Source organism: Eptatretus burgeri, chromosome 20 (genome assembly GCF_056783735.1).
Source record: "Eptatretus burgeri isolate ZD-2024b chromosome 20, Ebu_testis_v1, whole genome shotgun sequence".
NCBI classification, from domain to species: Eukaryota; Metazoa; Chordata; class Myxini; order Myxiniformes; family Myxinidae; genus Eptatretus; species Eptatretus burgeri.
The window spans coordinates 1,610,755-1,625,431 of record NC_140980.1 but is presented as its reverse complement, the minus strand read 5'-3'; the positions used below and the strand labels follow the sequence as shown (position 1 = coordinate 1,625,431).

Sequence of the window (14,677 nt, the reverse complement as noted above, 5' to 3'; positions counted from 1 at the left end):
GTGTGTGTGTGTGTGTGTGTGTGTGTGTGTGTGTGTGTGTGTGTGTGTGTGTGTGTCTGTGACCGCTGTTTCTCGACAACCACTTGTCCGATCTAATTGAAACTTGCCAGATATATTGCTGGAGACCTGAGGATGTGCCTTTTCAAGGTTTGATATTAATCGGACAAGTGCTTCCCAAGTTATTGCCATTTATTTACCAAACCAATGACAAGACACGTTGTTGCGTGGGCGTGGCAGATGGGGAAGGGGAGCTCAGCCGCGTAACCCCGCGTTCCCCATTACGGGTTACAACGTACGGGCTTCCGGATTGTGATGACTTCGTGTATTCTCATAATTTGTTGATTTCTTCTGCGCATTTATAGATAAACACAATGCCCCAAGTTATGATCGTTTTCATATTAGACGGTGCATAAATTTCGGTAACATCAGAGTGAGCTGGTGTGCTCCAAACCAGGAAGTAAATTTTTTCTCTCTTCTCTTCTCTTTTTGTTTTTCCTTGCACCAACATTGCGAAAAGGTAAAATACGTTGGCGCTAATTGAATAATTGGCCATTAAAACCTAAATTGCGAATCATCGTAACTGTGATATGCGAACTTACGCGCCACGCATGTACGGGCACGCGAGAGCGAAGAAACGGCCTGGGTGGTTGTTGTTTCTTGCTCGTGGTTGGAATATTTATTTTCTTTTTTTCTTTTTTTAATTTTTTTTTTACGGGCACGTACGAATAATAGAAATTACGAGATGTAGACTTCTTGGTACATTGCAAAGCATCGTTCTTGGAAACCGGAAGTGACGTAAGAACGACGGTGTTGTTTCCACCAGGTGACCGGAGGCTGCATCTCCACTTGATTTTATTGTGATTCAGCTTGGATTCAGAGTTGTAATATTAATCTCGTCATTATTCAGAATTTTAAGCGTGTGGTAGTTTTTTCTCGTAACACGATCAATTAATTAGTTTTCCTCGTTTTAACGTTGGTCACGTGACTGGGGCGGCGCGAATCTGCAGCTCTGAAACCGTCTTTCGATGACATTCGTGATCACGTGGTTTTATTTTTCCGGAACACTCCAGGCTCGTTACTCGTCTTCCTCACAGTCTCCTGTCGTCACGACGATGCGCGATGATCCGAGATCTCCCCCGTGAAGATGACAAGGCGAACATCCTGGGATCCACGAGCAGCTTCGATGGAGGAAACATGGTCGATCCCGGAGATTCTCCCTCGAACCGCGGGTCCATGGTCGGTTCACCCGAGGGTGAGGAGTCCGGACCCGCTACGTGACGTTCACTCTGTAACGAGATCTTGTGGTTCCTGGTTGTTTAGTTTTAATGGATTGTTTGTGTTTCAGATCCTGTTGTGAAGGTGAAGCTCGAGTCCGAGTTCGTCGATGATTCGTTTTCTCCATTCGAAGGTTTGAACCACAAACTCATTCTTCATGTTCACACAATAGTTTATTGTTTATAATGATAATTATAATAACAAAAACTCGGTATCTGTGATCGCCAAGGTGAGCCTACCCCGGCCTCCCCCATGGCCTTACCCTTGGTGATCGCCCATGACTTACCCTGGGCTCATGATCCAGTGATGGTAAATGTTTGTTTAGACTGCTATTCGACCTTGACCATCAACATTCAGGGATCAAGTGTGAATTTAAAAAAAAGGTTTAAAAAAAATAGTGAAAAATGTTAAAATCTCTAAAATTGGGTCATGACCTGAAAAAATGGGTCAAGGTTAAAAAAGCGATGGAAACGCCACAAACTTTTTATTCCCTTTACTGATGAAAAATGTCCTTCCAAAAGGATCCAAGAAAAAGCTCGGACATTGATACAGCTTGAGCATTGATACAGCTCGGACATTGATACAGCTCGGGCATTGATACAGCTCGGGCATTGATACAGGTCAGACATTGATACAGCTTGGGCATTGATACAGCTCGGGCATTGATACAGCTCGGGCATTGATACAGCTTGGACATTGATACAGCTCGGGCATTGATACAGCTCGGACATTGATACAGGTCAGACATTGATACAGCTTGGGCATTGATACAGCTCGGGCATTGATACAGCTCGGGCATTGATACAGCTCGGGCATTGATACAGCTCGGACATTGATACAGCTCGGGCATTGATACAGCTCGGACATTGATACAGCTCGGGCATTGATACAGCTCGGACATTGATACAACTCGGACTTTGATACAGCTCGGACATTGATACAGCTCAGACATTGATACAGCTGGGGCATTGATACAGCTCGGACATTGATACAGCTCAGACATTGATACAGCTCGGGCATTGATACAGCTCAGACATTGATACAGCTCGGGTATTGATACAGCTCGGACATTGATACAGCTCGGACATTGATACAGCTCGGACATTGATACAGCTCGGACATTGATACAGCTTGGACATTGATACAGCTCGGGCATTGATACAGCTCGGGCATTGATACAGCTTGGACATTGATACAGCTCGGGCATTGATACAGCTCGGGCATTGATACAGCTCAGACATTGATACAGCTCGGACATTGATACAGCTCGGGCATTGATACAGCTCGGGCATTGATACAGCTCAGACATTGATACAGCTCGGACATTGATACAGCTCGGACATTGATACAGCTCGGACATTGATACAGCTCGGACATTGATACAGCTCGGACATTGATACAGCTCGGACATTGATACAGCTCGGACATTGATACAGCTCGGGCATTGATACAACTCGGACTTTGATACAGCTCGGACATTGATACAGCTCGGGCATTGATACAGCTCAGACATTGATACAGCTCGGGTATTGATACAGCTCGGACATTGATACAGCTCGGACATTGATACAGCTCGGACATTGATACAGCTCGGACATTGATACAGCTCAGACATTGATACAGCTCGGGCATTGATACAGCTCAGACATTGATACAGCTCAGACATTGATACAGCTCGGACATTGATACAGCTCGGGCATTGATACAGCTCACATATTGATACAGCTCGGACATTGATACAGCTCAGACATTGATACAGCTTGGGCATTGATACAGGTCAGACATTGATACAGCTCGGTCATTGATACAGCTCGGACATTGATACAGCTCGGACATTGATACAGCTCGGGCATTGACACAGCTCAGACATTGATACAGCTCGGACAATGATACAGCTCGGACATTGATACAGCTCGGACATTGATACAGCTCGAACAATGATACAGGTCAGACATTGATACAGCTCAGACATTGATACAGCTCAGACATTGATACAGCTCGGACATTGATACAGCTCGGACATTGATACAGCTCGGGCATTGATACAGCTCGGACATTGACACAGCTCGGACATTGATACAGCTCAGACATTGATACAGCTCGGACATTGATACAGCTCAGACATTGATACAGCTCAGACATTGATACAGCTCGGGCATTGATACAGCTCGCATATTGATACAGCTCAGACATTGATACAGCTCGGACATTGATACAGCTCAGACATTGATACAGCTCGGGCATTGATACAGCTCGGGCATTGATACAGCTTGGGCATTGATACAGGTCAGACATTGATACAGCTCGGTCATTGATACAGCTCGGACATTGATACAGGTCAGACATTGATACAGCTCGGGCATTGATACAGCTCGGACATTGATACAGCTCGGACATTGATACAGCTCGGACATTGATACAGCTCGGGCATTGATACAGCTCGGACATTGATACAGCTCGGACATTGATACAGCTCGGACATTGATACAGCTCGGACATTGATACAGCTCGGGCATTGATATAGCTCGGGCATTGATACAGCTCAGACATTGATACAGCTCGGGTATTGATACAGCTCGGACATTGATACAGCTCGGGCATTGATACAGCTCGGGCATTGATACAGCTCAGACATTGATACAGCTCGGGCATTGATACAGCTCAGACATTGATACAGCTCGGGTATTGATACAGCTCAGACATTGATACAGCTCGGGCATTGATACAGCTTGGACATTGATACAGCTCGGGCATTGATACAGCTCGGGCATTGATACAGCTCAGACATTGATACAGCTCGGACATTGATACAGCTCGGGCATTGATACAGCTCGGGCATTGATACAGCTCAGACATTGATACAGCTCGGGCATTGATACAGCTCGGACATTGATACAGCTCGGACATTGATACAGCTCGGACATTGATACAGCTCGGGCATTGATACAGCTCGGACATTGATACAGCTCGGACATTGATACAGCTCGGACATTGATACAGCTCGGACATTGATACAGCTCGGACATTGATACAGCTCGGGCATTGATACAGCTCGGGCATTGATACAACTCGGACTTTGATACAGCTCGGACATTGATACAGCTGGGGCATTGATACAGCTCAGACATTGATACAGCTCAGACATTGATACAGCTCGGGCATTGATACAGCTCGGACATTGATACAGCTCGGACATTGATACAGCTCGGACATTGATACAGCTCGGGCATTGATACAGCTCGGACATTGATACAGCTCGGACATTGATACAGCTCGGACATTGATACAGCTCGGACATTGATACAGCTCGGGCATTGATACAGCTCGGGCATTGATACAGCTCAGACATTGATACAGCTCGGGTATTGATACAGCTCGGACATTGATACAGCTCGGACATTGATACAGCTCGGACATTGATACAGCTCGGACATTGATACAGCTCAGACATTGATACAGCTCGGGCATTGATACAGCTCGGCCATTGATACAGCTCAGACATTGATACAGCTCGGGCATTGATACAGCTCGGACATTGATACAGCTCGCATATTGATACAGCTCGGACATTGATAGAGCTCAGACATTGATACAGCTCGAGCATTGATACAGCTCGGGCATTGATACAGCTCGGACATTGATACAGCTCGGGCATTGATACAGCTTGGACATTGATACAGCTCGGGCATTGATACAGCTCAGACATTGATACAGCTCGGACATTGATACAGCTCGGACATTGATACAGCTCGGACATTGATACAGCTCGGACATTGATACAGCTCGGACATTGATACAGCTCGGACATTGATACAGCTCGGACATTGATACAGCTCGGGCATTGATACAGCTCAGACATTGATACAGCTCGGACATTGATACAGCTCGGACATTGATACAGCTCGGACATTGATACAGCTCGGACATTGATACAGCTCGGACATTGATACAGCTCGGACATTGATACAGCTCGGACATTGATACAGCTCGGACATTGATACAGCTCGGACATTGATACAGCTCGGGCATTGATACAGCTCGGACATTGATACAGCTCGGACATTGATACAGCTCGGACATTGATACAGCTCGGACATTGATACAGCTCAGACATTGATACAGCTCGGACATTGATACAGCTCGGACATTGATACAGCTCGGACATTGATACAGCTCGGGCATTGATACAGCTCAGACATTGATACAGCTCGGACATTGATACAGCTCGGACATTGATACAGCTCGGGCATTGATACAGCTCGGACATTGATACAGCTCGGACATTGATACAGCTCAGACATTGATACAGCTCGGACATTGATACAGCTTGGGCATTGATACAGGTCAGACATTGATACAGCTCGGTCATTGATACAGCTCGGACATTGATACAGCTCGGACATTGATACAGCTCGGACATTGATACAGCTCAGACATTGATACAGCTTGGGCATTGATACAGGTCAGACATTGATACAGCTCGGTCATTGATACAGCTCGGACATTGATACAGGTCAGACATTGATACAGCTTGGACATTGATACAGCTTGGACATTGATACAGCTCGGACATTGATACAGCTCGGACACTGATACAGCTCGGACAATGATACAGCTCGGACATTGATACAGCTCGGACATTGATACAGCTCGAACAATGATACAGGTCAGACATTGATACAGCTCAGACATTGATACAGCTCAGACATTGATACAGCTCAGACATTGATACAGCTCGGACATTGGTACAGCTCGGACATTGACACAGCTGGGACATTGATACAGCTCGCATATTGATACAGCTCGGACATTGATAGAGCTCAGACATTGATACAGCTTGAGCATTGATACAGCTCGGACATTGATACAGCTCGGGCATTGATACAGCTCGGACATTGATACAGCTCGGGCATTGATACAGCTTGGACATTGATACAGCTCGGGCATTGATACAGCTCGGGCATTGATACAGCTCAGACATTGATACAGCTCGGACATTGATACAGCTCGGGCATTGATACAGCTCAGACATTGATACAGCTCGGACATTGATACAGCTCGGACATTGATACAGCTCGGACATTGATACAGCTCGGACATTGATACAGCTCGGACATTGATACAGCTCGGACATTGATACAGCTCGGGCATTGATACAGCTCGGGCATTGATACAACTCGGACTTTGATACAGCTCGGACATTGATACAGCTCAGACATTGATACAGCTGGGGCATTGATACAGCTCGGACATTGATACAGCTCAGACATTGATACAGCTCGGGCATTGATACAGCTCGGACATTGATACAGCTCGGACATTGATACAGCTCGGACATTGATACAGCTCGGGCATTGATACAGCTCGGACATTGATACAGCTCGGACATTGATACAGCTCGGACATTGATACAGCTCGGACATTGATACAGCTCGGGCATTGATATAGCTCGGGCATTGATACAGCTCAGACATTGATACAGCTCGGGTATTGATACAGCTCGGACATTGATACAGCTCGGGCATTGATACAGCTCGGGCATTGATACAGCTCAGACATTGATACAGCTCGGGCATTGATACAGCTCAGACATTGATACAGCTCGGGTATTGATACAGCTCAGACATTGATACAGCTCGGGCATTGATACAGCTTGGACATTGATACAGCTCGGGCATTGATACAGCTCGGGCATTGATACAGCTCAGACATTGATACAGCTCGGACATTGATACAGCTCGGGCATTGATACAGCTCGGGCATTGATACAGCTCAGACATTGATACAGCTCGGGCATTGATACAGCTCGGACATTGATACAGCTCGGACATTGATACAGCTCGGACATTGATACAGCTCGGGCATTGATACAGCTCGGACATTGATACAGCTCGGACATTGATACAGCTCGGACATTGATACAGCTTGGACATTGATACAGCTCGGGCATTGATACAGCTCGGACATTGATACAGGTCAGACATTGATACAGCTCGGACATTGATACAGCTCAGACATTGATACAGCTTGGGCATTGATGCAGCTCGGACATTGATACAGCTCGGACATTGATACAGCTCGGGCATTGATACAGCTCAGACATTGATACAGCTTGGGCATTGATGCAGCTCGGACATTGATACAGCTCGGACATTGATACAGCTCGGGCATTGATACAGCTCAGACATTGATACAGCTCGGACATTGATACAGCTCGGACATTGATACAGCTCGGACATTGATACAGCTCGGACATTGATACAGCTCGGACATTGATACAGCTCGGACATTGATACAGCTCAGACATTGATACAGCTTGGGCATTGATGCAGCTCGGACATTGATACAGCTCGGACATTGATACAGCTCGGGCATTGATACAGCTCAGACATTGATACAGCTTGGGCATTGATGCAGCTCGGACATTGATACAGCTCGGACATTGATACAGCTCGGGCATTGATACAGCTCAGACATTGATACAGCTCGGGTATTGATACAGCTCGGACATTGATACAGCTCGGACATTGATACAGCTCGGACATTGATACAGCTCGGACATTGATACAGCTCAGACATTGATACAGCTCGGGCATTGATACAGCTCGGACATTGATACAGCTCGCATATTGATACAGCTCGGACATTGATAGAGCTCAGACATTGATAGAGCTCAGACATTGATACAGCTTGAGCATTGATACAGCTCGGACATTGATACAGCTCGGGCATTGATACAGCTCGGACATTGATACAGCTCGGGCATTGATACAGCTTGGACATTGATACAGCTCGGGCATTGATACAGCTCGGACATTGATACAGGTCAGACATTGATACAGCTCGGACATTGATACAGCTCAGACATTGATACAGCTTGGGCATTGATGCAGCTCGGACATTGATACAGCTCGGACATTGATACAGCTCGGACATTGATACAGCTCAGACATTGATACAGCTTGGGCATTGATGCAGCTCGGACATTGATACAGCTCGGACATTGATACAGCTCGGGCATTGATACAGCTCAGACATTGATACAGCTTGGGCATTGATGCAGCTCGGACATTGATACAGCTCGGACATTGATACAGCTCGGGCATTGATACAGCTCGGACATTGATACAGCTCGGCATTGATACAGGTCAGACATTGATACAGCTTGGGCATTGATACAGCTTGGGCATTGATACAGCTCGGACATTGATACAGGTCAGACATTGATACAGCTCGGATATTGATACAGGTCAGACATTGATACAGCTTGGGCATTGATACAGCTCGGGCATTGATACAGCTCGGGCATTGATGCAGCTCGGACATTGATACAGCTCGGGCATTGATACAGCTCGGACATTGATACAGCTCAGACATTGAAACAGCTTGGACATTGATACAGGTCTGACATTGATACAGCTCGCATATTGATACAGCTCGGACATTGATACAGCTCAGACATTGATACAGCTCGGACATTGATACAGCTCGGACATTGATACAGCTCAGACATTGAAACAGCTTGGACATTGATACAGGTCTGACATTGATACAGCTCGGACATTGATACAGCTCGGGCATTGATGCAGCTCAGACATTGATGCAGCTCGGGCATTGATACAGCTCGGACATTGATACAGGTCAGATGTTGATACAACTCGCATATTGATACAGCTCGGACATTGATACAGCTCAGACATTGATACAGCTCGGATATTGATACAGCTCAGACATTGAAACAGCTCGGACATTGATACAGCTCGGACATTGATACAGGTCAGACATTGATACAGCTTGGACATTGATACAGGTCAGACATTGATACAGCTCGGACATTGATACAGGTCAGACATTGATACAGCTTGGACATTGATACAGGTCAGACATTGATACAGCTCGGACATTGATACAGGTCAGATATTGATACAGCTCGGATATTGATACAGGTCAGACGTTGATACAGCTTAGACATTGATACAGGTCTGACATTGATACAGCTCGGACATTGATACAGGTCAGACATTGATACAGCTCGGACATTGATACAGGTCAGACATTGATATAGCTCGCACATTGATACAGCTCGGACATTGATACAGGTCAGACATTGATACAGCTTGGACATTGATACAGGTCAGACATTGATACAGCTCGGACATTGATACAGCTCGGACATTGATACAGGTCAGACATTGATACAGCTCAGACATTGACAGCTCGGACATTGACACAGCTCGGACATCTTTCTGAAAAAATACTCTGTATGCAGACATGATGGAAGATGATAGTTGCAAATTTTCGCTTCGTTCGGTTATGCAATTCCAAAGAAAACACTATTTAATATTTTTTTCTTGAATCCAACATGGCTGCCAAACCATGTGACCTATCAATGATAAAATATCAAAAGGCACCAGTTCACCACTTGCTTGATATGTGTACCAAATTTCGTAAATATATCTTGAGGGGATTTGTAGTTAAGCTCCGGAAACGAAATGTGACGGATGGACGGAACCTACTTCCATCTCCCCCGCCAACTTCGTTGGTTGGCGGGGATAATAACCTTGTGCTTTTTGAATGAATGTGATTGTTTAACTGTTCAATGTTTCTGACACACTTGCTTTTGTCCTTTGTTTTCTTTCTTCCAGATCTTATTGTGAAAATGAAGATCAAATCTGAGTTTGTGGATGAATCACCCTCTCAAGACAAAGGTCTGAACCTCAACGATATTGAAGTTGCACCATTTACAAACAACGATTAATGTACATTGTACGGAGGTTGTTGTCCAGAGAGACGTTGTACTTGCCTTCATGCCTTGTCGATACTCGAACACCATGCTCGTTAAGAAACCAAATTTGTTTTGATCGTTGAGACGTTCACGGAGAACTTGCACTTGCCCAGACAGGTGTGATCGAATCGATCGGTTTCCAACATGCACTCCCATCCATGAAAATACCAAGGGATGTCTGTTTGTTGAAGATTTTGTCTTTTTATACACATCGTTGAGGCTCGTGGAAGAACTCGTACGAGTACACTGATTGGACCAGAACACAACAGAACAAAAGAAACAGCAGAGAGAGGGGGAAACACCAACAGCAGAGCCAAAGACCAAGATAGAGGGCAGCGGACAAAAAATGGGTGTGAGGAGGAATTGGGTGGACAAGATGGATGCAGAAGAAAACTCTCAGTCGAGAAACTTTAAATTTGGATGGAGGACGGGTGGAGTGGGGGTTGACGAAGGGAGAAAAGATCATGGTTTTGGATGGGGGATGATTTGAGAAATTGTGGAACAGCTGTCTTCAAAACCTGGAGGGAAGAAGGAGATTGAAGAGAATGTGGAAGTTGGTTACACAGGCACGGAAAAAAGAGAAACAAATGAGTGGAGGTGAGCAGCAATCCTGGATTTGGGCAGTTTCACCAACTGGTGAAATTTTTCTGGTTTCACACACACTGGTATCTCTTTTCACCAACTGGCAGATTTGGGCAGAAGGTCAGGACAGATTATATCTGTGACTTGCGACAGGTACCATGTCAACCTGTAATAACCTGTTTCATGGTCGGGTTGTCGGTGACAAAACCGTCTCTCCCACCAGGTTTTATGTTGAGATTTCCATGAAAATATCTGCTGTTCTTCCTCTACTCCAATCGGTTCTTCTGACCACGTGCTAGTCAAATTGGAGATCTCTCTGGCTCTTATCAGGAAACCACCTCAGCGCCGTCGAGTCTGGCATTTCACTCAGGCCGACTGGCAGGGTCTTCAAGCAGCCATCAAACTTCTGGACTGGTCTCCCATCGCTACTTTCTCCAACAACAACTCATCCTGGGAATTCTTTCTCAGAAACTTGCTCACTCTCTCTCTCCTGCACAGATTTATCCCCTCTCGTCTTTAGTTGTCTTTCCCTTCCTCCTGCCCATGGTTCCCTGAAGCTTGTGGCGAGGCGGTTGTCCTGAAACAACTTGCCTTTGCCTCATGGAAAACAAACCTAACTGAGGGTAACCTCAGTTCCTTCCAGAAGGCTCAGAACAAGTCTGTGTCTACCCTCAGGAGAGCCAGAAAACAACATCTTCCTAAGCTCAAATCTGAACTCTCAAACCTCTCTCCCTCCTGCAAATCCTGGTGGTGTCTAATCAAAACTGTTTCTGGTGTATGTTTCCCATCCATCCCCTCCCTTACCTCAAATGGCCGCACTGCTGATACCGCATGTAAAAAGGCTGAATGCCTAAACTCGGTGTTTGCTTCTAAATCTTCTAAAACCATCACTTTGTGTACCCACCTCACCCAGTCGCACCCAACCCTGGACTCTGTCCTTTTCTTCTGACAATGTGGAGAGCTTGCTGTCAAACCTCGACTCGGATTCTGCAACCGGTACAGACGGCATCAGCCCACGTGTCCTAAAAACCTGCTCCTCTGCTCTTGCTCACTCTCTCTCTGTTCTGTTTCCCTGTCCTTTGTGAGCCAACGGCCATCCATATTGAGTGCCCAACTGTCTGCGGACGTCCTCCTGCAGTTGGGTTACTTTTTTCTGAGGTTGGTGGCAACATTTGCACTCCAGCCACAGTGGAAACTTTCATTCCGCAAAATCAACAAATGCAAAGAAACGGAGAGTGCCTCCTTTGCTGCTGCCCTTCGCAGGGCAGCTCACCACATGACGGGATTGGGGAAAAGCCTTTGGGACCCCCACTCCTTGATGATAGGAGGAAAAGCACGGGTGTGTGTGTGTGAGAGAGTTTTGTCCTCACTCTCTCTCTCTCTCTTTCCCTCTCTCTCTCTCTCTCTCTCTCTGTATCTCTCTCTCTCTCTCTCTCTCTCTCTCTCTCTCTCTCTCTCTCTCTCTCTCTCTCTCTTGTCTTTCTCACTCTTATTTTACTCTTTTTCTCTTCGTTCTTTCTTTCTTTCCTTTTTATTTCTCTCTCTCGTCTCCTCTCTCCTCCCAATTGGAGTACTCAAATGTTTTGATCCAATTGGAGTACGTTGTGTTTCTGTGTTTAATGTTTCATTCCAAAAGGGATTTATTGATCCTCTTTGTGAATTGCCATTGCAGAGAAACAAATGAAAAAGGATTCTTGTTCCAAGTGTTCCCCGTTGGTCGACACTGAAGTTTCCTTCAATCAGCATGTGACACGGACTCTTGGTCAGGACGTTGATGAATTTGGTGGCGAGTCCAACAACAACAACAATAACAACAACAACAACAACAACAACAACAGTTCTCTTAACATCCTGAAAGAGAACGTCGAAGGAAGTCAGAAACCACACAAGTGTTCTGTGTGTTTGAAGGCCTTTAGTCAATCATCACATTTAAATCGACATCAAAAAATACATACAGGTGTGAAACCCCACAAATGTTCAACGTGCAGTAAGGCCTTTACTCAATCATCAAGTTTATATTCACATCAAAAAACACATACAGGTGTGAAGTCCCACAAGTGTTCTGTGTGTTTGAAGGCCTTTAGTCAATCATCGCATTTAAATCGACATCAAAGAATACATACAGGTGTGAAACCCCACAAATGTTCAATGTGCAGTAAGGCCTTTACTCAATCATCAAGTTTATATCAACATCAAAAAACACATACAGGTGTGAAGTCCCACAAGTGTTCTGTGTGTGTGAAGGCCTTCACTCAATCATCACATTTAAATCGACATCAAAAAATACATACAGATGTGAAACCCTACAAGTGTTCAACGTGCAGTGAGGCCTTTACTCAATCATCAAGTTTAAACAAACATCAAAAAAATACATTCAGGTGTAAAACCCTAGAAGTGGTCTGTGTGTTTGAAGGCCTTAAGTCAATCATCAAATTTATATAAACATCAAAAAATACATACAGGTGTGAAACCCCACAAATGTTCAACGTGCAGTAAGGCCTTTACTCAATCATCACGTTTATATAAATATGAAAATATACATTCAGGTGTGAAGTCCTACAAGTGTTCTGTGTGTTTGAAGGCCTTCAGTCAAACATCACATTTAAATCGACATCAAAAAATACATTCAGGTGTGAAACTCCACAAATGTTTAACGTGCAGTGAGGCCTTTACTCAATCATCAAGTTTATATAAACATGAAAATATACATTCAGGTGTGAAGTCCTACAAGTGTTCTGTGTGTTTGAAGGCCTTTAGTCAATTATCATATTTAAATCAACATCAAAATATACATTCAGGTGTGAAACTCCCTACAAGTGTTCAACGTGCAGTGAAGGCCTTTACTCAATCATCAAGTTTAAACAAACATCAAAATATACATTCAGGTGTGAAGTCCTACAAGTGTTCTGTGTGTTTGAAGGCCTTCAGTCAAACATCACATTTAAATCGACATAGGTGTGAAACTGTGTGTTTGCAGTAAGGCCTTTAAGTCAATCATCAAGTTTATATAAACATGAAAATATACATTCAGGTGTGAAGTCCTACAAGTGTTCTGTGTGTTTGAAGGCCTTTAGTCAATTATCATATTTAAATCAACATCAAAATATACATTCAGGTGTGAAGTCCTACAAGTGTTCTGTGTGTTTGAAGGCCTTCAGTCAAACATCACATTTAAATCGACATCAAAAAATACATTCAGGTGTGAAGTCCTACAAGTGTTCAAAGTGCAGAAAGACCTTTACTCAATCATCAAGTTTATATAAACATCAAAAAATACATACAGGTGTGAAACCCTACAAGTGTTCTGTGTGTTTGAAGGCCTTTACTCAATCATCAGATTTACATAGACATCAAAAAATACATACAGGTGTGAAACCCCACAAGTGTTCAACGTGCAGTAAGGCCTTTACTCAATCATCAGATTTACACAGACATCAAAAAATACATACAGGTGTGAAGTCCTACAAGTGTGAAACGTGCAGTAAGGCCTTTACTCAATCATCAAGTTTAAACAAACATCAAAAAATACATTCAGGTATGAGAGCCGAGAAGTGGTCTGTGTGTTTGAAGGCCTTAAGTCAATCATCACATTTAAATGAACATCAAAAAACACATTCAGGTGTGAAGTCCTGCACGTGCTCTTCGTGCAGTAAGGCCTTTATTTAGTTCTCAACTTTGGAGAAATATCAAAAAATCCAGATAAGAGATAAACCGTTCAAGTGTTCTGAGTGAAACGAGGCACTGCAAGCAGACATTGAACTCGTGTACAAATTGAAAAGGGCAACATTCTTGAAGGAGTTGTGAGTACCAGTGACTTTGGCCTAAATAATGACGACATGATGTTCAATTCTCAAAATCTCACACGAAACCCAGAATTGTGAAAAGATGATGCCAAAGGTAGAGAAATGGAACTCTTGGACTCGACACATGTTCTCAATGCACGTTGTTATGTAAAACAAGTTAAGTTTGTTTTCCTTCATTTTTGTTTTGTTTATTCAACTGTTTTTCAATATTATCGATGATTCTTGTGATTGA

At 44.4% G+C, this 14,677-nt stretch overlaps 1 protein-coding gene across 1 annotated transcript; it reads left to right on the top strand.

Annotated features, from left to right (window-relative positions):
* The first annotated feature begins 1,018 nt into the window (after window positions 1-1,018).
* On the top strand, window positions 1,019-13,594 carry LOC147008284 (uncharacterized). Its single transcript, XM_085865153.1, has 5 exons — window positions 1,019-1,252; window positions 1,346-1,408; window positions 9,921-9,983; window positions 12,315-13,440; window positions 13,528-13,594. Exons 1-4 carry the CDS (start codon window positions 1,120-1,122, stop codon window positions 13,082-13,084), a joined length of 1,029 nt encoding a protein of 342 aa, XP_085721279.1. The 5' UTR covers window positions 1,019-1,119; the 3' UTR covers window positions 13,085-13,440; window positions 13,528-13,594.
* The last annotated feature ends 1,083 nt before the right edge of the window (window positions 13,595-14,677 follow it).

Bases quoted from the DNA above. Each gene is read 5' to 3' on its own strand.
- LOC147008284 (XM_085865153.1), top strand. From the start codon at position 1,120: ATGATCCGAGATCTCCCCCGTGAAGATGACAAGGCGAACATCCTGGGA. The intron at 1,253-1,345 runs GTGAGGAGTCCG...TTTGTGTTTCAG, and splicing joins CATGGTCGGTTCACCCGAGG to ATCCTGTTGTGAAGGTGAAG. The intron at 1,409-9,920 runs GTTTGAACCACA...TCTTTCTTCCAG, and splicing joins TTCGTTTTCTCCATTCGAAG to ATCTTATTGTGAAAATGAAG.